Source organism: Urocitellus parryii, chromosome 8 (genome assembly GCF_045843805.1).
Source record: "Urocitellus parryii isolate mUroPar1 chromosome 8, mUroPar1.hap1, whole genome shotgun sequence".
Taxonomy (NCBI): domain Eukaryota; kingdom Metazoa; phylum Chordata; class Mammalia; order Rodentia; family Sciuridae; genus Urocitellus; species Urocitellus parryii.
Window position 1 is genome coordinate 70,943,032 of NC_135538.1, and position 25,321 is coordinate 70,968,352.

Genomic DNA, 25,321 nt, shown 5'->3' on the forward strand with positions numbered 1-25,321 from the left:
TTTTGTGTGTGTGTGGTGGGCACAATTCAACTCATAATAGTCTTGAATTTATATAATTTATAATTTGTGGGACCCTCTATAAGACTAAGGATATAAAATTACACATACCTAATTTGGTCTTGGGAAGGAGCTTGGGATTTGCTTATGACATTAGAATAGTCACTGGCATATATCAATTTGACCACAATGAAGTAATTCTGTACCACATTTAATGCATATGAATTCACCTATACCAGTGTAAGCCTGCAAGAGAGAGAAGCTGCTTATTGTTTTGCTCCCTATACCTTGGAGTAAGATGTGAACTGAGACTCGGAAAGGAGAATTTGTCTGTGAAAAGTGAGATTCTGTCCGAAGGTTGCCGTGTTTGCAAAACATGGCCTTGAACGCCATTCAATAACTTTAGCTGGTGCTCAAAGGAAAAAAAAAAAAAAACAACAACAATAGAGGATAATTTTGAATTTGTCTTCTTTTGCCCAAACCTTGAATTTAGACCCTGAACTCTTGTGTTCCTCCTCTGCTCTAAACTAACCCATCAGGAGCGCCTACCAAAGCTGGGGAAGTACAGGCAGAAGGTAGAGGTTGTGGCTCACAAATATGGGAAAGGGAATGAGAAATAGGTGGCACCAGCTTAGACCCTACCAGCTAAGGAAGATGGGGACTGACCAAAGAAGGTGATGTCCCTCTCTGACACTTTGTCAATTTCTGGAGCCAGTTGGGCGTGTCCTTCTACACACTTTGGATAACAGGCTGTGAGAATAAACAGTTTCACTCCTTAATCAACCATTCCTAGAAAGGCATGGAGCAGGAGACTGAACTCCGCAAAAACACAGCTTGAGAGAGCATTGTTCAGTCTCAGGGGGGGCACATTTTTGCAATAGCCTTTGGGAGTTCAGTGAGGCACAAATACACATTGGGGGAACTGAGAATGTAACTTGCCAACCTAGAAAACTCCTCTCCACCTATGTAGAAAATAAAGAGTTTTATTATTGATTGAACATTAAGCCACACTGAGATGCACCTCATAATCTAACGAGGTTGCAAAGAGAAAGAAACCTCACTGGGATATTGCCAAGCATATACAATCTATTACATGCATGTTCTCAAGGTAAACAACCTGTCCTTATGTAAGAAGACTTGGCAGCACCATTTGCTAAACATTCTTTCATAGTTCATCCTAAGTTCACTTGGTAATTGGAGTGGCCACCTGGCTTAGTTAATTGCCATTATTTGAAAGAAAAATAAAACTTTTCCTATCTCTAACACAAACATGTTGTTACAGTCTGGAAAAAGCTCCTTGGTTAAACTCCAAGGCAAAACTCCCAAGGCAACGAGGAGATAGGAATATTATCTTCCTTGATGTTTACATTCTAAAGACTGGGCTCTGAGGCTCATTTAACAGGCAAGAGGCTCATTTAATTTTTTAAGGATTTGTGTACATATCAAAGTGAAGAGAAAAAATTTATAAATTCAAGTTTTCTCTAAGGAAATGCTCCAAGAAAAGCTCCCTTTTGTCAACAGGGAAAATTCAATTTTATTTTTATTCCCCCACCCCTTTAATTTTGGGACTAGAGATTTAAGCCTGGAGTGCTTAACCACTGATCCACATCCCTAGCCCTTTTTATTTAACTTGCTTAGGGCCTCGCTTAATTGCTAAGGCTGCCCTTGAACTTGCAATCCTCTTGCCTCGGCGCCCAAGCTGCTGAGATTACAGGCATGTGCCATCATCCCTTCTCTTTCTTAGAATCTTTTCTATTGATTTTTTAGAATCTTTTATATATATATGACAGAGGAATGCGTTAAAATTCATATTACACATTAGAGCACATTTTTCCCCATATCTCTGGTTGTATAAAAAGGATATTCACACCAATTCATGTCTTCATACATGTACTTTGGATAATGAAGTTCATCACATTCCACCATCATTTCTAACCCCCTGGCCCCCACTTTTCCTCCTACCCCTCTGCTCTATCTAGAGTTCGTCTATTTCTCCCCTTCCCTTTCTTATGAGCAAAATGCATGTTTGATGGAAGATTTCACCACGAAGAGAATCTATGCCAATAAAGAGGAAGCCAGGACATTTGGGAGGGTGAGTTGGGGATTCTAAAAAGCCAGGGAGGAGTTGAAAATTCATTATAGGACGGCATTTAAAAAAATTGTCCTTTTGTGGGCATTTAATCTTCTGACTAGCAGAGATATCTGGGACCTGGGAGCCATGTAGGCAGAAATTCTCATCAGCATGGGATTCTTGTTAGGAGGAGAAACCTCTCACTGACTTGGATGCTGCTTTCCCCCCTTTATCATCTATTGTGGGCAAATAGGAACCAGAGGGTCCTCCCAATCTGTGATGCTGAGGATGAAGAGGGTGTAACTGGATGGTGGAGTTAAAAAAACACATTTTTGCCTTATAGTCAATAATTGTTGCTCATCTGTGGTAGGGAGCTCTCTGGGGCTAGGACTGAGATTCTTTAGGTGAATATGGAATGAATGGAAGGACAGTCTCCAAGGGGAGTCCTCCCTAGAAGTGGGTATTGGGATATTCTTCCATGAGACTAGGCTCAACTTTCCCTTTCTTGGAGGGTATTTTCTATCAAATATATTGCTATTTTGGGCATGGCACACATGCCAGAAGAGAAGGGAATTAACTGGGCATCATTTAGGCAGATTGCTGGTCTGTAGGGAAACAGGGTGTTGTCCCCTGAGGGTAGAAATGACACTTTCACTAAAAGGACTGAATAAATTTAAGAGTGAGACAGACCAAGAGTGTGAACTAACTCAGGTTGCTTCAGAGAGATTGCCATTGCACTGTCTTTATTTATAGCCTAATCCTGACTTACCAAGAGGGTCTAGGCATTCAATGAGAGCTGAGTTACCCTGGAAGTTCCCACTGAAACTTTTAAAATGTCTTTTCTGTAGCCTTATACTCTTGCAAATATAGGACTGGTGAATGAAATCAAATTGTTATAGTTAATTTTCCATCACACAGATTTACGTTAATTTAGTCTGGTGACTAAAGAAAATTCATTATAGGATGGCATTTAAAAAATGCTTACAAGCACCTCTGCTTAACTTTAAGAGAAAATAAAAGGAACCATTTATTTGCAGTCAAAGAACCTTGCCTCAGAGAGGTACTACATTGGACATTTCCTCCTTTACCAAATATTCACATTGATTAGAAACTTTTTATTTACTTATTTTGGTACCAAAGATTAAACCCAGGGTCACCTAACCCCTGACCCACATCCCCTGCCCCCTCTTTTATATTTTATTTAGAGAAACGGTGCTGCAGAGTTGCTTAGGTCCTCGCTATATTGTTAAAGCTGGCTTTTTTTTTCTTTAGTTTTAAATCTATTTTATTTAAAACAATTTACAAATGGGCCAAAATATCACTCAGCCTAAGAGAACTTCAACCTTTTTAACAACATTATAGTCCAAAAAGATAACAGTTACTACTGATTCAGCTCACAGTATTATCCCTTCCCAGGCAGCAGAACCATCTCTAGATATGTTTTATGGGCACCTTCTATGGGCATCAGAGATTTACACAGCCACAGGCATGGCTCTTCCCATAAGAAGCTTAGTGTAGCCAGAGAGACAGGAAACACCCAGAACAGACAAACGGAGCTGGCTCCAAATCCACACCTCTATCTTAACAACAGCAATCACCCACATAAGTCATCATGTGTTTTAGCAAATAATCCACAGGAATAACCTAGCAATTACATGCTACATCAAGTTTCAACTTGACATATTTTTTTTTTAAAAGATTGCATTTTATTTTATATTTCTGAGTTGCTGGGGATGGAATGCAGAGTCTCACATATGCTAAGCACACGTTCTACCAGTGAGCTACAACCTCAGCCCAAAAAAGGTTTTGTTCAGATCACTGATATTTGTGCTCATTCTGTTTTCCCTCAATTGAATCAAGAGAAAAATGTAACTCCAAGCCAACTGTACCATAATGTTTGCTGTTCTAAATGAAAGAATGGCTTGTCCATGTCCTAGAATTTTTGCACAGTTCCACATCCTGATGTCAAATTCAGTAGTTACTGTTAAACTGAGGTACAAATTTATTTATTTATTTATTTATTTTTAATTAATTAATTTTTTAAAATTTATTTATTTATTTTATTGGTTATTCAAAACATTACAAAGATTGCAGAATCACATCGGTTACACATCCACATTTTCACATAATGCCATAATAGTAACTGTTGTATTCTGCTACCTTTCCTATCCTCTACTATCCCCCCTCCCCTCCCCTCCCATCTTCTCTCTCTACCCCATCTACTGTAATTCATTTCTCTCCTTATTTTTTCCCATTCCCCTCACAACCTCTTATATGTAATTTTGTATAACAATGAGGGTCTTCTTCCATTTCCATGCAATTTCCCTTTTCTCTCCCTTTCCCTCCCACCTCATGACTGTATTTAATGTTAATCTTTTCCTCCTGCTCTTCCTCCCTGCTCTGTTCTTGGTTGCTCTCATTATATCAAAGAAGACATTTGGCATTTGTTTTTTAGGGATTGGCTAGCTTCACTTAGCATAATCTGCTCTAAGGCCATCCATTTCCCTGCAAATTCCATGATTTTGTCATTTTTTAGTGCTGCGTAGTACTCCATTGTGTATAAATGCCACATTTTTTAATCCATTCATCTATTGAGGGGCATCGGGGTTGGTTCCACAGTCTAGCTATTGTGAATTGTGCTGCTATGAACATCGATGTGGCAGTATCCCTGTAGTACGCTCTTTTAAGGTCTTCAGGGAATAGTCCGAGAAAGGCAATAGCTGGGTCAAATGGTGGTTCCATTCCCAGCTTTCCCAGGAATCTCCATACTGCTTTCCATATTGGCCACACCAATTGGCAGTCCCACCAGCAATGTACAAGAGTACCCTTTTCCCCACATCCTCGCCAGCACTTGTTGTTGTTTGACTTCATAATGGCTGCCAATCTTACTGGAGTGAGATGGTATCTTAGGGTGGTTTTGATTTGCATTTCTCTGACTGCTAGAGATGGTGAACATTTTTTCATGTACTTGTTGATTGATTGTATGTCCTCCTCTGAGAAGTGTCTGTTCAGGTCTTTGGCCCATTTGTTGATTGGGTTGTTTTCTTATTGTTTAATTTTTTTGAGTTCTTTGTATACTCTGGATATTAGGGCTCTATCTGAAGTGTGAGGAGTAAACATTTGTTCCCATGATGTAGGCTCCCTGTTTACCTCTCTTATTGTTTCTCTTGCTGAGAAAAAACTTTTAAGTAAGTCCCATTTGTTGATTCTAGTTATTAACTCTTGTGCTATGGGTGTCCTATTAAGGAATTTGGAGCCTGACCCCACAATATGTAGATCAGAGCCAACCTTTTCTTCTATCAGATGCATAGTCTCTGATTTGATATCAAGGTCCTTGATCCATTTTGAGTTAACTTTTGTGCATGGCGAGAGAAGGGGATTCAGTTTCATTTTGTTGCATATGGATTTCCAGTTTTCCCAGCACCATTTGTTGAAGATGCTATCCTTCCTCCATTGCATGCTTTTAGCCCCTTTATCAAATATAAGATAGTTGTAATTTTGTGGATTGGTCTCTGTGTCCTCTATTCTATACCATTGGTCTACCCGCCTATTTTGGTACCAGTACCATGCTGTTTTTGTTACTATTGCTCTGTAGTACAGTTTGAAATCTGGTATCGCTACACCTCCTGATTCACACTTCCTGCTTAGAATTGCTTTTGCTATCCTGGGTCTTTTATTTTTCCATATGAATTTCATGATTGCTTTATCTATTTCTACAAGAAATGCTGTTGGGATTTTGATTGGCATTGCATTGAACCTATAGAGAACTTTTGGTAATATTGCCATTTTGATGATGTTAGTTCTGCCTATCCATGAACAGGGTATATTTTTCCATCTTCTAAGATCTTCTTCTATTTCTCTCTTTAGGGTTCTGTAGTTTTCATTGTATAAATCTTTCACCTCTTTTGTTAGGTTGATTCCCAAGTATTTTATTTTTTTTTGAGGATATTGTGAATGGGGTGGTTTTCCTCATTTCCAGTTCAGAAGATTTGTCGCTGATATACAGGAATGCCTTTGATTTATGCGTGTTGATTTTCTATCCTGCCACTTTGCTGAATTCATTTACTAGCTCTAATAGTTTCTTTGTAGACCCTTTTGGGTCTTCTAGGTATAAAATCATATCATCCGGAAATAGTGATAATTTAAGTTCTTCTTTTCCTATATTAATGCCTTTAATTTCTTTTGTCTAATTGCTCTGGCCAGTATTTTGAGAACTATATTGAATAGAAGTGGTGAGAGAGGGCATCCCTGTCTTGTTCCAGATTTTAGAGGGAATGCCTTCAGTTTTTTTCCATTTAGAATGATGCTAGCCTGAGGCTTAGCATATATAGCTTTTACAATGTTGAGGTAAGTTCCTGTTATCCCTAGTTTTTCTAATGTTTTGAACATAAAGGGATGCTGTACTTTGTCGAATACTTTTTCTGCATCTATCGAGATGATCATATGGTTCTTATCTTTAAGTCTATTGATGTGGTGAATAACGTTTATTGATTTCCGTATATTGAACCAGCCTTGCATCCCAAGGACGAATCCTACTTCATCATGGTGCATGATCTTTTTGATATGTTTCTGTATATGATTTGCCAGAATTTTATTGAGGATTTTTGCATCTAAATTCATTAGGGATATTGGTCTATAGTTTTCTTTCTTTGAGGTGTCTTTATCTGGTTTGGGAATCAGGGTGATATTGGCCTCATAGAATGAATTTGGAAGTTCTCCCTCTTTTTCTATCTCCTGAAATAGATTGTGGAGTATTGGTATCAGTTCTTCTTTAAAGTTCTTGTAAAACTCTGCTGTACATCCATCCGGTCCTGGGCTTTTCTTGGTTGGTAGTCTTTTAATGGCTTCTTCTATTTCCTCACTTGATATTGGTCTGTTTAGGTTGTTTATCTTCCTGACTCAATCTGGGTAGTTCATATGTCTTAAGGAATTTATTGAAGCCTTCACTATCTTCTATTTTATTAGAGTATAGGGTTTCAAAATAATTTCTAATTATCTTCTGTATTTCTGAATTGTCTGTTGTGATGTTGCCTTTTTCATCCTGTAAGCTAGTAATTTGGGTTCTCTCTCTTCTTCTCTTTGTTAGCCTGGCTAGTGGTCTATCAATCTTATTTATTTTTTCAAAGAACCAATTTTTAGTTTTGTCAATTTTTTCGATTGTTCCTTTTGTTTCGATTTCATTGATTTCAGCTCTAATTTAAATTATTTCTTGCCTTCTACTGTATTTGCTGCTGATTTGTTCTTCAGCACCACATACAAAGATGTTGTGTCCGCTGAGAACTAAAATAAATAAATAAATAAATTCTCTCTCTCTCTCTCTCCCCCCCCCCTCTCTTAAAAAAAAAAAAATGTTTCAGAATTAATCTCAGATGCTGCAGGCAGTACTCCCACAAATGAGAAATTCCTCATTTCTGGGGCTCTGATCTCTGGCGCTTAGAATTTATTTTCTTTTTTTTTTTTTATTGGTCGTTCATAACATTACATAGTTCTTAATACATCATATTACACGGTTAGAATTTATTTTCTTGCAGTACTGGGGTTTGAAACCAGCAGGACTCTATTTCTGAGCTACAGTCCCAACCTTTTTTATTTTGAGGCGGGGTCTCACTAAGTTGCTACGCTAGCCTCAAAACTTGCGAGACCCTTCTGCTCTTGCCTCCCGACTCGCTGGGCCTCAGGATTTCTCTAAAACTTGTTCCCTGATCCACGTTAAGGAAAACTTTCCCAAATGCTAAATCAAATCCAGATCCGGCAGGGATGTCAAGCGGTAAAACCATGCCTTTATCAAAACGAGAAGCTAAGTCTGCGCGCGGAAAGATCCTTGGCTTCCTTCCACCTTTTAGAACCTTTTCTCGGTTCTAAAGCGAAAAGGATAACCCCGCCCATAGCTCTGCATTACGACAGCAATTGCGCACGCGCTAAGGCAATCCCTGACAGGGAGAGGCGGAGCGCAGAGGCGCGGGGCGGGGAGAGGGAAGCCCAACCCTCCCGTTCGCCGTGGCTTTAACTCCTTGCTGTCGCTCTGCCGAACTTCCTTTACTTCCCCTCTGACCTCGGAAAAAGGGGGTGGAGCCTTAAGGGGCGGAAGTCGCGGTGTATTGTGGGTTCACCTAGAGCAGTGGAGTTCATCCTGAATGAAAGTGACGTGCAGCCGCTGACGTTTCCCGGTAGAAGCGGGCGGCATACGGGTTCCGGCCAGGATTCGGGTGCCTTGAACCTTCGGTGCGAATCTGACAGCGAGGAGACGGCGGCTGAGGCACAGGGGGCGTTGGCGAAGGGGCGCGGCTTTGAGCGGCTCCACGACATGGCACACAACAAGATACCACCGCGGTGGCTGAACTGTCCGCGGCGCGGCCAGCCAGTGGCAGGTAACCTGGGAGCGGGTGTTCGAATCCTCACTCCCCGAAAGCCAGGGGTGGGCTTACTGAAGAACACAGCTTTTGGTAGTGGTTCTGTGCCCGTTAGCGGTATTTCAAGACCGAGGAGTGCTCGATCGGGTGAAGCTTAGTGGATGAGAGACAACGCGGACTGGAGGGAGATGGTCCGTGGATGGGGGACACTTGTCACTCTTCCTGTAAGGCTAAGTATTGCGAACGGGTAGGTAAACAGGAGGCCCCTGTAGCAATAACTGAGGACCCAGGAATACAGAGGGCAGTACTTTAAAGCTTAGTCAGATGTTTGAGAAGGTTTAGGGGTTCAACCTAACCCTCGGAAGGAGAGGAGGCAAAGGAGAGACGAACGTGGGTCTTAAGATGAAGGGAAAGCCAAGAAGGAGAGAGGCGACTAGCAGTGCAATGGGTCCACATCAAGACTGGGAATCAGAAAGTTGTTTGTTTGTTGTTGTTGTTGTTTTTTTTTTTTTAATGACTGTTGTTGTGGACTTTTTTTAAAAGAGTTTAGCATGCAAACTTCAGAGTGTACAGTTTGATAGGTTTTGGCTACACACATACACACCCCTTGTCCTATCACCTTGCTAAACCAGAACTCCTGAGATAGAGTTCACTGAAATAAAAGGGTTTATTAAGCCATATAGATGGTAGTCCAAAACAAACAAAAAAACTACAGCCTCTGAACAAGGCTCCGCAATTCCCAGTAGCAATACTAGTGAGCAGCTGGAACGATGTCGGTGTAACTTAGGAACCAAGAGGCGTTTTTATAATAAAAAATGAGGAAGGAATACATGAATTATTCAAATGGAATTTATATTGGCTGTAGGTAAGCCCGACTTGATAATGAAAGCAGGGTTAAGTTTTAGGTTAGGAGGACGGTCCATAAGGAGTCTTCCTTGCTTTTGGATTAGTTGAGGTAAATAATTTAAAAATTATTTTGTTAACAGTTTCAACAACTTGAGGTTTGGGTCAAAATTTCAACGGTACTTTAGAAAGGTAGAACAGTTTTTGTTATTGTGTTTTGGGCTTCAGTGGTTAACTGATTAATTTCCTTAATTTCTTTCTCCTTTTCTCCATCTTTTTTTTTTTTTTTTTGGTACTGGGAATCGAACTCAGGGGTGCTTAACCACTGAGCCACATTCCCAGCTCTCTCTCTCTCTCTCTGTCTCTCTCTCTGTCTCTCTCTCTCTCTCTCTCTCTCTCTCTCTCTCTCTATATATATATATATATATATATATATATATATATATATATTATTTTATTTAGAGACAGGGTGTCACTGAGTTACTAGTGTCTTGCTAAGTTGCTGAGGCTGGCTTTGAACTTGCCATCCTCCTAGCTCCGCCTCCTGAATTGCTGGAATTACAGGCATGCAGCACCACGCTCAGCTTCTTTCTCCGTCTTCAGGCCCTTATAATTAAATTTAGGACCTCTGGAATTTTTCTCTTATCATCCCTCTAAGTATCCTACTGCCCATTTGTAATTTCTTTCTTCTCATTGATCTGCTTTTTGTTACTATAGATTAGTTTGCATTTTCTAGAATTTTAAAATAAATAGTAACACATGTATTTGTTTTGGAGGTGTGTTTGCCATTTTTTTCCCCCTCTTCAGTACTAGGGATTGAATCTAGGGCTTCACACAAACTAGGCAAGGGGTGTACTGCTGGGCTACATCCCCAGCCTTTTTATTTTTTGAGATATTTTGGCTATTTTCCCATGCTGGTCTTGAACTTTTTTTTTTTTTTTTTTTTAAATATTTTTTTAGTTGTAGACAGACATAATACCTTTATTTTATTTACTTGTTTTTATGTGGTGCTGAGGATCTAATCCAGTGCCTCAGAGATGCTAGGCAAATGCTCTACCATCTGAGCTACAACCTCAGCCCTGTTCTTCAACTTATGGTCCTCCTGCCTCAATATCCTGAGTAACTGGGATTATAGGCGTGTGCTGTTGTGCCAAGCTGTCTGGCTTCTTTTAGTCCACATAATTATTTTGAGACTCATCTAGATTTTTGCATGTGGTAGTTCATTCCTCTTTATTGCCAAGTAGTATTCCCATTGTTATAAGTACATAATGTGTTTATCCATTCATCTGTTGACAGTCATTTTGGTTGTTGCCAGTTTTTATTACTATACATAAATCTTGATATGAATATTTGTGTACAGTTCTTTGTATGGATATGTGCTTTCATTTGTGTAAATCTCTAAGGAATGATTGAATTATAAAGTATGTGTATGTTTGTTTTAAAGAAACTGCCAACCTCTTTTCCAAAGTGGTGACTATTTTTTAAAATATATATTTTTTAAATTTATTTTTTATTCTAATTTGTTATACATGACAGCAAAGTGGGACTTTTTATAGTCCCACTGTCAGTGTATGAGAATGGCATTTGTTCTACATCCTCTGCAACGCTTGTTATGGTTAGTCTTTGATTTCAGCCATTGTAGTAGATGTGTAGTAATATTGTAGTTCAGTATTGTCTTTTCATTTACTTCTTGGTCATTCATGTATTTTTTGTAAAGTGTCTGAAAATGTTTTGCTAAGTTGTTAGGGTCTCATAATTTGCTTAGGGCCTTGCTAAATTGCTGAGGCTGGCTTTGAACTTGCTATTCTCCTGCCTTAGCCTCCCCAGCCACTGGGATTAGAGGTGTACATCACTATGCTCTGCTCTTCTTTGCTGATTTTTAAATCGAGTTTGTCTTATTGGGGTGTTAAAATTCCTTATATTATAAATACAAGTCCTTTGTTGAATACATGCTTTTGCAAATATTTTTTCCAGTCTGTGGTTTGCCTTTTCATTCTTTTAATTGATTCATTTGAAGAGTAAAAGTTCATATTTTAACTAACTTGCTTTTTCTAGAAGGTAGTTTTAAAACAAAAAGGATTTTATAGTAAGCCAAGAATACTTCCTAATTCTGTAGTTATTTACATATGTTTGTCTAATTACTTATATATTATTTTTCGCAGTGTTGGGGATTGTACTAGAGCCTTGCACATGCAAGGCAAATACTCTATCACTGAGCTACATTCCCAGCCCCATCTAATTATTTAAAATTATTAAAAGAGGATATTCTGTAGTTACTTTTTGCTCAAACTTTCTTTCAGTTTGTTAGCTTTCCTTCACATTTTATATGAAATCCTCAGTAAAGATAAACAATGGACAAAAGTGATATTGAAAGAGAATATAAACAAGTCAATGTGAGAATCTTTAAGAAACATGAAATGATTTTTTTAATGTTCTAACCATTCTTACATGCATTTTCTTTCTTTCTTTTTTTTTAAAGAGAGAGAGAGAGAGAGAGAGAGAGAGAGAGAATTTTTTTTTTTTAATATTAATTTTTTTAGTTTTCGGCAGACACAACATCTTTGTTTGTATGTGGTGCTGAGGATTGAACCCGGGCTGCATGAATGCCAGGCGAGCGCGCTACCGCTTGAGCCACATCCCCAGCCCCTTACGTGCATTTTCAATTGTGATGAAAACAGTTCTGCTTGATAAACATTGTATTTTCTTCAAGCAAATTGATCACTTTGTCAATCTTTACATTTTTCTTCATAGGCTCACTTTCCAGTTATTTTCACCTTATTTCTTGCAGTCTCTAATAGTATATAATCCTTTCTTTCTAAGTGTATTTTTAGTATGGAATTATGAAAAAAACTTTAACCTGAGATCTGGCTTTCTCAGCTTGTGCAAGTTTCCTGGATCCCTTATTTACAGTTATCTGCTGCACTCTCCTTATAAGGAGGCCATTGAGGACAAAAGATAGTGTACAAATAGCAGTTGTTCCTTACTCCAGCATACCAATGGCTCTACTTTATAGAAATGTAAATGTCTGTATGTGGAGGGAAAGTGAAGGGAGTGAGGAAAGAGGATTCTGGTTAGACTGTGGGCTATCTTGGACTGAATTCGAAAGCTAAATTAGGCATTATTATGGAAAAGTAAGTTATTACATTTAAGTGAATTGGAGGTGAGGAAGGTAGGGGTATGTGTATTCTTTTTTTGTTTTTTTTTTTTTTTGTGGTGCTGGGGATCTAACCCAGGGCCTTGTGCATGTGAGGCAAGCACTCTACCAACTGATCTATATCCCCAATCTTGTGTATTCATTTTCAAAAAAACAATTTGACTGTGAAAAGAATTAGAAATGAAGTTGGAGGATGATAAAAGAGAGTTTAGGGCTTATTTAATTGCTGATGGGAATGAACCAACAAATGTCCAAGATGCTGAAAATGTTTTGGGTGAGGGGAGAAAGGAAAAGCTGATTAATGGTCCTTGAATAGCAAGATGGAAGAGAATCTACAGCAGAAGGGAGGGGAATGGTTTTTAATTGGAAGAGGAAAAGGATGGGGTCATATACAGACAAGTTTCTAGATTAACTGCAAAGGTGAAGTAAAATTCTGCCTGATAGTAGAGAGCCATTGTTGAATAGCAGTGATGTGCATGAATTTTAGATCCAAATCTTGGTTTTAGTCACTGTTTTGTTATACTAAAAGCAGGCATTGTGGTGTCTTACCTGATTTCCTTAGCTCTTGTAAAGGTAGTTTGGTGCATTAATCTGTTCAGCTTTGGAGAACATCACTAGAGGATCTTACTCAGCACATCTTGCTCTACCTCTGAATCATTGTTCTACCACTTATTAATAGTGTGACACCTGGCAGTTTAAATTGTCTTTTTGGCCTTATTTCTCTTATCTAAAATGGGGCTAATATTTGTACTTACTGTTAGAAGTAAATAAATTATGTAAAAATGTATTAAACAGCATTAACATGTGGCAAACATTACATAAAGTCTTTTTTACTGTGGCTTCTGTTTCTTTTTAGTGAGGTATATAGTTGTTGCTTTAAAAGAAGTAGGGAAGTATTCATGATGGCCTAAAAGAAAATAAAAAACAACAACAACCTAGGAATAAATCTAACCAAGGAGGTGAAAGATCTCTGCGTTGAGGTACTGAAGAAAGAAATTAAAGAAAAAATTAGAAGATGGAAAGGTCTACCATGTTCACGGATAGGCAGAATTAATGTTGTTAAAGTGGCCATACTGCCAAAAGCAAAACATAGATTTAATGCAATCCCTGTCAAACTACCAATGATGTTCTTCATGAAATTAGCAAAAAAGCAATCCTAAAATTCATATGGAATAATAAAAGATCCAGAATAGACGGAGCAATTCTAAGCTATAAAAGTGATACTGGAGGCATCAAAATATCTGACTTCAAATTATACTGCAGAACTTTAGTAGCAGAAACTACATGGTACTAGCATAAAAACACACATAGACCAATGAAACAAAATAGATGGCAGTGAGGGTAGATGTGATGCTTGACAAAGGCACCAAAAACATTTTGGAGAAAAGATAAATGGTGTTGGGAAATCTGATTAGCTACATACAGAAGAATGAAACTGGATCAATATCTTTCACCATGCACAAAAGTCAACACAAAATGGGTCAAAGACTTATTAATTAGACCAGAAACTTGGCAACTGCTAGAGGAAAATGAAGGGTAAACACTCTAGCATATTATAGATGCAGGCAACAACTTTCTCAGTAAGACCCCTAAAGCTCAGGAAACAATACCAAGGATTCACAAATGGGATGGCATCATTAAAAAAATCTGCACAGCAAAGGAAACAATTGAAAATGTGAAGGGAGAATCTACAGAATGTGAGGAAATCTTTGCTAGCTACGCTTCTGACAGAGGATTAATATACAAACTATATAATGGAATTCTAAAAACTTACCCAAAACCCAAATAACTCAATAAATGGGCAAATCACTAGACAGACTCTTTTTTTTTTTTTTAAAGTGATTTTCTTTAAGAGAGAGAGAGAGAGAGAGGAGAGAGAAAGAGAGAAATTTTAATATTTATTTTTTAGTTTTTCGGCGGACACAACATCTTTGTTTCTATGTGGTGTTGAGGATTGAACCTGGGCCACACGCATGCCAGGCGAGCGTGCTACCGCTTGAGCCACATCCCCAGCCAAGACAGACTCTTAAAAGAGAAAATATGCCAGGTGTGGTGGGGCATGCCTGTAATCCCAGCAGTTTAAGAGGCTGAGGCATAAGAATCGAAGTTCTAAGCCTGCTTCAGCAACTTAATGAGACCCTGTCTCAAAATTAAAAAAAAAAAAGAGAGACTCTGTTTCAGTGGTTAAGTGCCACTGGGTTCACTCACTGGTACAAACAGAAACAAAACAACAACAACCACAACAACAACAACAAAAAACCCCCTAAAATATGGCCAACAAATATGAAAAATGTTGAACATTATTAGTAGTTAGGGAAATGCAAGTCAAAACTGCACAGAGATTTCATCTCTAGTTAGAATGGAAAAGCCATCAAGAATACAAATGATAATAAATGCTGGAGAGTATGTGGTGGGAAAAAATTACACTTTTACATTCTTGGTGGGATTGTAAATTAGTAGAGCCACTATGGAAATCAGTTTGGAGGTCTTCAATCCTAGGACTACAAATGCCTCAGCATGTTTTCCAATCCCCCCAAAAGAACTAGAGGACTGAACAGAGAGGTTTTGTTTTATTTTGTTTTTGGGTACCAGGAATTGGACTCAGGGGCACTTAACCACTGAGCCACATCCCTAGCCCTTTTTGTTATATTGAGACAGGATCTCACTAAATTTCTTAGGGCCTCTCTAAGTTGTTGAAGCAGGCCTGGAATTTGGCAATCCTTTTGCCTCAGCCTTCCTAGCTACTGGGATTACAAGCATGGGCTTCCATGCCCAGCAATGGAGAGGTTTTGAACATTTTATTTCTTATTCCTTGGTTGTGGAGGGTCATGCTGTACCATTGCCTGCAAGTAGGGGGAATATATAGGATAGGTTGCATTCCCATTACATAGGTGGATTTCTTCAGATGTTGTGGCCACACCTTTATTTTATAACCAGGGTCTCTCTCTTCAGATCCTCTCTTACCCATTGGTGATAAGGGAAGTGGCCCCTCTTCATTTCCCTCCTTACCCCATTCTTAGAGTCCTTATTTTACTGCATGCTTTCCTAGACACAGATTAGTGTTTAACCTAGCAGGATGTTCCTCAAAAGACTAGAAATAGAACCACCATGTGACCTAGCTGTACCGCTCTTATTTATGCTAAAAATTAAAGTTGTCATACTGTAATGACATATGCATACCCATATTTATACTATCACAATCACAATAACTAAATTATAGAACCAGCCTAGACGTCCATCAATGGATAAAGAAAATGTGTTTTATATATACATAAAGAAGAATGAAACTATATCATTTTCAGGAAAATGGATCTAACTTGAAAGTGTTATGTTAAGTGAAATCAGCCAAACTCAGAAAGTCAAGGTTCGCGTGTTTTCTCTCATATATTGACCAAATTATATTTTTATGTTTGTGTACAAATATTTAACAACAAATTCTACTATTATATATTAATATATTGTACCAGTAAAACTATTGAAAAAAAAAAAGAGGTGGGGAAGCTTGCTATATTATTAAGGAGGAAAAGGTATGATACAGTTATTTAACCTTGTAGTTAGTATGTGGTGGGAATGCATTTTGGATTGGTTATTATGATTTATAGTATCACTCATCATTTGTGCTGAAATTTCTCTAGAAAGTCTCAGCTGTGAGCTATAGGCCCATAAAAGTCAGTGATTGAGTTCATTGACTGAGTCATGGGGGCAGAGCAAGGGAACTGAAAATATCAGGTATGGACTCATACATGGGATAAGAAGGAAAGTGAAGTCTAAAGGAGCTGGTGGAAATAGCATTAAATCTGTGAAGCAATAGTGAAAAGGAAATAAGGTCTAAGTGGATGGATTTTTTTACATATTATTTATTAGTCTATCATTAATGGCATATCTGCTCCTAATCAAATTTAAATGATATGAGGGCAGGCAATTTTCTGTTTTTCTTTTCACTAATGTATTTTACACACCTGGAACAAATTCTGTTACATAGAGGGTACTTATTGACTGTCTGTTAATGCCTGTAATCCCAGCAGCTTGGGAGGCTGAGGCAGGAGAATTGCAAGTTCGAAGCCAGATTCAGCAATGGCAAGATGCTAAGCAACTCAGTGAGATACTGTCTATAAATAAAATACAAAATAGGGATGGGCATGTGGCTCAGTGGTTGAATGCCCAAATTCAATCCCCCCCCCCAAACAAAACAAAACAAAACAAAACAAAACCAAAAAACCAAAGCAAAACAAAAAACCAAAGGATATAATTGTCTAGGTGAGATGACAGTGGAGTTGATGAGAAATGGTCACATTCTTGAAGGTAGATCTGACAGATTTGCTGATGGATGGATGGGGGTATGAGAGCACATGAGTAGAGGGTAACGCCGAAAGTTTTGTCTTGTTATTAAAAGAATGATTGTACTATTGCTGAGATGGGGAAGACATGAGAAAGAATAGATTTTAGAAATTGAGTATTGAGAAATTATATTTGGATATAAAATCTGAGATGTTTGCTAAACTGACTAAATCAGATGGATAGTTTGATATCTGAGCCTAGAGTCAAGGGAGAGGTTTTGAGTGGAGATATAAATTTGTAATTCATCAGCACATTGATGACTTTTAAATCCATGACTAAGGCTGGGGGAATATAGCTCAGTTTAGAGCATTTGCCTACATGCAAGAGGCCCTTGGTTCAATCCTCAGGGCTGCCAAAACAAACAACAAACAAACATACAAGCAAACAAACAAAACAACTCAAAAACCTCATGAGACTGGGTTAAACACCAAAGAATAGAAAGGTCAAGGACTAAGCCTGAGACAGAAAACGTAGAGAGGGGTTAGGGGTGGATATTGGACAGGGTGGCAGGAGCTTGTAATCCCAGCAATTTGGGAGTCTGAGGTAGGAGGATCACAAGTTCCAAGCTAACTTCAGCAACTTAGCAAGGCCTTCAGCAATTTAGTGAGACCCTTGTCTCAGAATAAAAAAATAAAAAGGGATGTTGCTCAGTGGAAGAGCACCCCCAGTACCACAACAAACAACAAAAAAAAGAAACCAGAGGGAGATATCAAGAAGATAAGGAGGAGCCAATAGAAGAGGCTGAGAAGGCAGGGCCATAGAGGTAGAAGGAAAATGAGGAAGACATATTCCCCTGGAATCTGAAGAAAGTGATTCAAGAACTCTTTCTTTAATCAAAAACTGATCAGTTGTTTTATATTACTTAGAGCTTAAGTAGAGTGAGAACTGAGACTTGACCATTGAATTTAGCAATGTAAAGGTTTTTAAATTTTTGTAGAAAAGAAAATTTAAAAAAATCTTTTCATGAAATTTAGGTTTAAAGCTTCTGGATAGATGTTAAGATTTCACTTAGATATTATTATTTTTTTCTTGATGGACCTTGATTTATATAATTTATTTATATGTGGTGCCGAGAATTGATCCTAGTGCATATGCTAGCTGTGAGTGCTCTACCACTGAGCCACAACCTCAGCCCCTCACTTAGATATTATTTTTGGGTATTCTTTTTATTTTATTTTTTAAAAATATTTTTATTAGTTATAGATGTACACAATGCCTTTATTTTACTTATTTTTTATGTGGTGTTGAGAATCGAACCCAGTGCCTCACACAAGCTAGGCAAGTGCTCTACCACTGAGCCACAACCTCCGCCTCTGGGTATTCTTTTTATTGAATTTTTGTTTGAAAATATAAGTCAGTTAAATAGAATATATATATATATATATATATATATATATATACACACACAAACACACACACACACACACATAGGATTATACAAAGTGACTTCTATGCTTGTACTATGATAATGAAGAAAATAAAGGTCAATCTTTTTGCTGAGGTTATACTCACTAGTTCTTTGGAGAGTAATATTTGTTACCAACCTCTTACCACAATAGCATATCCTAGCATGATCTTTATCCTGAGATATAGGATAAAGTCCATAAGATAATGAAACTTTTAGCCTCATATTAAGAGTCATGTGGTCAGGGAATTTAAAGAATTGATTTAATTTACTTCATCCTCAAATTTTCTAGTTGCATGTCTATTAAGAGTGGGTTTCCCCTCCTCCCCACTTCAGTGCTAGAGATCAAACCCAGGACTTCATGCATGCTAGGCAAGAACTCTACCACTTAAGCAACATCCTGTCTTTGTAATGATGGTGGTTTAGCACGGAAGAGTATGGAAATTCGATTCACTGGTGATTTTTTCTTTTGCTCTTACATAACTCTCAATTTCTAGAATTATTTTTTTTTTCTCAAAAATTCAAGGCAGCACTTTTTTCAAAGTATCATTTAGATTGAGAGTATTCATGAATAACTGGATTTACAGATTACTTTTCCATTTACCATGGTTTAAGAAGATGATTTGAGAATTCCTAATTATAGGGGTTTAGTCTGAAACATTATCATTAACGAAAGTTTTTACCCATCTTAATGTTGTTTAGGAAGATTTTTACCTCTGAAGACAATGCTGGGACCAAGATATGATAGTCAAGTTGCTGAAGAAAATCGATTCCATCCCAGTATGCTCTCAAATTATCTAAAGAGCCTAAAGGTAAGAAGCAAAACTTATTTTGCTACTGATTTAATATATTTTATCTCTTTTTTGTTCTTTAGGTGGCTTTTTAAAAGCAAACGTTTTATTTTGAGGTGATCAATAGAGGAAGTTGCAAAAATTATGTATAGAAGTTCTGTGACTCCTCTTCCAGTTTCTCCTAATGGTGATATATAATGGTAGTATAATATCAAAAACAGGAAATTGACATTGGTACAGTATTATTTTCAGATTTCATTTAATTTTTATATACATTCATATGTTTGTATGTGTACATGTGTATTATTCTATAAAATTTGATTCTCTATGTAAATTCTTGGTGATGGTTACAGAACTATTCCATCTCCACAGAGGAACTCCTTCATGTTTCCATTTTATAAAAGAGAAAAGTATCCTTTTATAGTCACATCCTCTTCCTACCCCTATCCAGGTATATTGGCAGCTGCTAATCCATTCTCCATCTCTGTAGTTTTGTCACTTTGGGAATATTCTATAAATATTGTATGAAGGTATGTATGTGACCTTTTTTTCACTAGGAATAATCCTCTTAAGTTCTGTCCAAGTTGTTGCACCTATTAACAAAAAGTTTGTTCCTTTTCATTGTTGTAGTATTAAATTGTATGGATATACCACAGTTTAACTGTGTCCTCCTGAAGAACATTTGGATTGTTCTCAGTTGAGGGGATTGTGAATAAAGCTGCTATTGAGGTTTTTGTGTGAACCTAAGTATTCATTTTTCTGGGATAAATGCCTAAAAGTATGATTGCTGGGTCATAGGCTAAATGCATGTTTAGTTTTTCTTTCTTTCTTTCTTTCTTTTTTAATTTTTAGTTGTAGTCAGACACAACACCTTTATTTATTTTTATGTGGTGCTGATGATCGAACCCAGGGCCTCATATGTGCTAGGCGAGGGCTCTGTCGCTGAGCCACAACCCCAGCCCCGCATGTTTAGTTTTACAAAACAGTACTAAACTGTTTTCCAGAGTGACTGTACCATTTAATGTGTACATCAGGTAGCTTTTTTTTTTTTTTTGGGTACTGGGGATTGAACTCAGGGGCACTCAACCACTGAGCCACCTCCCCAACCCCATTTTGTATTTTATTTAGAGACAGGGTCACATTGAGTTGCTTAATACCTTGTTGCTGAGGCTGGCTTTGAACTCGAGATCCTCCTGTCTCAGCTTCCTGAGCTGTTGGGATTACAGGCATGTGCCATCTCACCCAGCATAGCTTTTGTTTTTTTAGAGTAAATGAAACTTTTTGTTTTTTCACAATATTCTGTCATAATACCAGTAGCATTAGTTTCTCCGGCTGCCATGACAAATTACCACAAACTAGGCAGCTTAAAGCAAATGGTATTTAGTGTATCATAATTCTGGAAGCTAGAAGTTTGAAATTGAGGTGTTAGCAAGGTTGATTCCTTCTGGAGGGTTGGAGGGAGAATTTTTTCCATGCCTCTTCTAGCTTCTGGCAGTTATTTGCAGTCCTTTGTTTTCCTTGTCTTGTACCTCTATCATTTTAGTGTCTGTCTCTATGATCATATAAGCTCACTTGTATGTCTCTGTGTTCCAATTTCCCACATATGTATATTTTCCATAGATATGTTTTTAGTTGTAGATGAACACAATGCCTTTATTTTATTTATTTATTTTTATGTGGTGCTGAGGCTAGAACCCAGTGTCTCACATGTTGCTAGGCAACTGTCTACCACTGAGCTTCAGCCCCAGTCCAGATTCCCCCCCCCCCGTTTTATAAGGTATTTGATTAGAGCTTACCCTATGATATCATCTTAACTTGGTAACTGCCAGTTGGTAACTGCCAACACCCAGTTACTCCATTTCCAAGTGGGTCGTTCTCATGTACTGGGATTATGACTTTGACCACATCTTTTTACAGAACATGATTCAACCCTCAGCATCAGTCTTTGTTACTATTATATTTTATACTCCTGGTAATCTTATTGCTGTATGCTATATTAGTACACTGAATGAATATTACTGTCTAGTATGTGCAATGCCCATATGGGATAGAAAAGTAGCCACTTAGATTTTTGAAAACCTGTTATTCATCCCTTTCCTCAGGGTAAATTTGACTCATTTGTTTATATCTTTTATTTTTGCTTACTTATAGAGTTTCATTTTAATTTTCATTATTAGTAATCATATTATAAATCTTACCTAACATTTTATGTAGTGTTAATATTTTAATATTTTCTAAGTAGTGTGCTAGGGCCTTGGGCTTACAAGCAGGTACCTGGGTTTGCTGTTTAAAAGCTTTGTAAGCAAGTTACATGATCTCTTCATACTTCAGTTTCTGCATCTTTTAAAAAAATTGATACATGTAAAGTATGTAGAACAGTAATTGGCATAGAGTAAGAACTTCATTTAAATCTTGTAACAACTCTCTGAGGTAGACATTTCCTTATGAATTGGTATTATCTATTATGAAAATATGTGTATGTAATATATGCATATATACACATAAACCATTCAAACATATTCACATAAACCATTATTTGCACAAACTTATCACACACCTATTGATACATATACATAAATCAGAGGTTTTGTGGGAGTTAAGGTATGTTAATAGTTTGTTTAGTTGGCTAAAATATTCCTGTGTAGTTAAATAGTTCACATTTTCCTGCCTGATTACCACATTTGTTTTTACTTTGAACCTGGTAACTGACAACTTGAGTTCTAAACCTAGCTCACTGAGAAGCTGTATTATGGTATGTAAATCTTTAAGTCTAGCAATCTATAGTCTCTGAAGAAAGCAGTAGAGTTAACTATGGCTATGGTGGTACATGCCTGTAGTTTCCCTATGATGGAGTCCGAGGCAGGAGGATCACTTAAGCCTAGGAGTTCAAAACCAAAACCAAAACAAAAAACTCAACAACATCAACAACAACAACAACAACAACAAAAACAACAACAAAAATAGTTCATTATTAGAGCTGAGAGTATGCATTTTAGAAGTGTGCCTTTTTGTCTATTTTGTTATGTGTGGAATTTAAATGATTTTGCCATTTTTTTTCTCCTGTAACAATGGAGTCTAATCATTATGTAGACTAGTCTTTAGTAGGCAAGTCCAATAATTGTTTCTCAATAAAAGCAGAATAAACAAAGAGAAAAGATAATTTAATAAGTGAAGGTTATTTCTCTTGCCATTTTTTTTTTTTCTAGAGTGTATGTCTAACAGAATTTAGTGGAAGAGATGTGAATTAACTGTTCTTTTATTTGGGCTCAGTTCAGGCATGCATTTCTTAGATTGTCTTGCTAGGCTGGTTGTGATTATAGTTAAGAAATTTTCATACCACATGATCCTTGAACACAAGTCAGCTATTTCAGATAGTGCTCAGCAGAAGAATTTATGAATTTTGTTCCAACCCAGAAATAAAAATTTGCTGTAACAAATTTGTTGAGAGGTGAGATTAAATCTCCAATGAGACGCACAAATAAGGCTGTGTGTACTGTTATTGGTTACTTAAGGGATTTACAAGGGATTTTTAACTATATATACTTTATTACTATATACAGTTGTTTTAGAATTTAACTGCCTAAGATGTGATTCTACTCTGATTTTTAAACAGATAATACGTTCACTTGTTTCTAAATCCAAGTTTAAAAAGTTGAGATTGTGAAATCTCCCCTCTTTTGCTCTCTGTCTAGTCTCTCACTACAACTTCCATAGGTCCTAAGTTTTTAATGTATTCTTTCCTTGTGCATATTTAAGCAACAGGAATAGAGATTATTATTTTTTCCCCTTTAGACTCAAAGTAGCATTCCGTATGTGTTGTTCTGAATCTTGCTTTTGTTGTTTTTGTTGTAGGGACTTGCTGTGTTGCCTAGGTTGGTCTTGAATTGTGAGCTCAAGTGACCCTTGTCCTCAACCTTTTTAGTAGCTGGGACTAAAGTTGTAATGCAACATGCCTGAGTTTTAAACTTAATATATTTGGAAGATCTGCATATATTAATATACAACAAACATCCTTTTAAAAATAGGGTTATATTATTCCTCTAAAGTATGTACCATAATTTAATTAGTCCCTTGCTGATTTATTTTCATGAATGGTTCCTTGATGGAGTGTGTTTGTGCTGGCATTGTAAGAGATTTATTGGCACTGGGTCTTTTTTTACTATTTTTGTGTGTCTTCATTGCCTTTTCTCCCTTCTCTCCTTCTGCTTCACTATAGTCTTCCTGGTCTTCTCCATATTCCTTTATTTTTCTGTAAATGAGAGACAGTTCTATCATTTTGGGTGAGCTTTTATAGGAAATGTATTTTTTTAAAATATATTTTTTAGTTGTAGATGGACACAATATCTTTATTTATTTGTTTATTTTTATGTGGTTCTGGGGATTGAACCCGATGCCTCACGCGTGCTAGGGAAGTGCTCTACCACTGAGCTACAACCCCAGCCCAGGAAATGTATTTTTGTTGGTATTTGCTAAACTCTGCCTCTCCTGGGTCTGCTTATTTTTTCCTTCTTCTCATAAAGCTTCTGCAGTGCTCTTAATTTTTTTTTTGGCACATCTTAGACATTGTCTTGAATGTGTAGATTTTATATGCCTTTTATATTCACTGAAAATGAGGCTTGGGTTTTATTTATTTATTTTTTGTTCTTATTTTAAACCATTACTTTTTTTTTTTTTTAAATGATATCCAGGAAGGGAGGAGGGAAATTGTTTTCTTATACTTGCCTGAAAGTCTCTTTTTATTTAACCTTGCATCTTTTTGAAGAGTATAACTTTAGGATTTATAGTGTATTTTCAGAAAATAGATAGAAAGGTTATTAATAGGGGAATGCACAAGCCATAAATATGGTATAAATTACTTGTCTAATATTTTATGTATGGGATATAGTATGGTATATTCAATAGATAGGAACAGAATGATTGGTGATGGTTTCTTGGAATGCTGGGGTGACGTGTGCCTGGAGCTAGATCTGTGGCATATTTCAGACGGATGCTTTTCCTGCTCCAGTCTCTTGTCTAATAAATCACAGGTGCACAGATAGATGTAGAAAACTATGCCAGTCTTTTGTTTTCTTTTTTTTTTTGTACCAGGGATTGAACTCAGGTGCACTCGACCACTGAGCCACATCCCCAGCCCTATTTTGTATTCTACTTAGAGACAAGGTCTCACTGAGTTGCTTAGCACCTCACTTTTTGCTGAGTTTGGCTTTGAACTCACAATCCTACTGTCTCAGGCTCCCAAGCTGCTGGGATTACAGGTGTGTGCCACCACACCTGGCACCAGTGTTTTCTTTTTTGGGTAAGCTATTGTGGTGTTCAGAGTGGAGTCTGTTTAGCTTATGTTCCTCTTCCTTCATTAGTTTAGGGGTTAATTTATCTCATTGGGTGCCTGCTAAGTTCTGTCTTGAAAAACACTTAGCCAAGTAGTACTATCAGTGTAAATTGTTCAGTGGCAGAGTGAACAAAAAGTCTCCCTCAATGTGGATGGATGAACTGTAGTACTGCCATTTAATTAACTTGTTTATTTATTTATTTATTTTTGGTACTGGGGATTGAACCTGGGGATGCTTAACCACAGAGCACATCCCTAGCCCTTTTTGTATTTTAGTACAGGGTTGCTTTTTTTTTTCAAGACAGGTTGCTTAGGGCCTTGCTAAATTGCTTAGGGCCTGGCTAGCTAACTTGTTCAGTTACTAGTAAATCTGGTTTTTTGTTTTTTAAGGTTAAAATGGGCTTGTTGGTGGACCTGACAAATACTTCAAGATTCTATGACAGAAATGACATAGAAAAAGAAGGAATCAAATATATAAAACTTCAGTGTAAAGGGTAAGTTATGTTTTAAGAGTCTTTAAATTGAAACTTTTCATTGAAATTTGTAAATTGTTTTTTCTAAAAAAAAAAAAAATGTTTTCCCCCTGTATTATTAGACATGGTGAATGCCCTACGACTGAGAATACTGAGACTTTCATTCGTTTGTGTGAGCGGTTTAATGAAAGAAATCCACCTGAACTTATAGGTAACATTTGGCTTTACCACCATTGAATATTTTATTTTGTATTTGCATTTTCTGTTCTTTCTTTGCAAGTTGGTTGATATGGAAGTTGTTTTTTCTCTTTTAAATAACCACCAAGTAGTGTTTATTAAAGTAAGAGACTGAGTTTTATAATAAATATATTTTCACAATTTTTGTGATTTCTAAGATGAAGCCCTAATTGTTCCCATTCAGGTATAATGTTAGAAAACCTCTATCTTAAACACTATATATATATTTTTTTTGGTTTACATTTTGTACCGTTTGTATTTCTCTGAAGCTTGCTTTTTCATTCATTACATTTCTAAGAGTGATGTAATTTATCTGTAGTAGTATTCAAACAT

The 25,321-nt window shown here is 37.1% G+C and overlaps 1 protein-coding gene across 1 annotated transcript in view; it reads left to right on the plus strand.

Moving 5' to 3' along the window:
* The first annotated feature begins 8,192 nt into the window (after nucleotides 1–8,192).
* The window catches only part of Rngtt (RNA guanylyltransferase and 5'-phosphatase), a 229,378-nt gene continuing 212,249 nt past the window's right edge, over nucleotides 8,193–25,321 (plus strand). Inside the window, exons 1-4 of the mRNA XM_026410973.2 lie at nucleotides 8,193–8,436; nucleotides 18,861–18,970; nucleotides 24,669–24,772; nucleotides 24,874–24,962. Of these exons, the coding sequence (XP_026266758.1) occupies nucleotides 8,373–8,436; nucleotides 18,861–18,970; nucleotides 24,669–24,772; nucleotides 24,874–24,962 (367 nt within the window). The 5' untranslated portion in view covers nucleotides 8,193–8,372. The remainder of the gene's footprint in view (nucleotides 8,437–18,860; nucleotides 18,971–24,668; nucleotides 24,773–24,873; nucleotides 24,963–25,321) is intronic.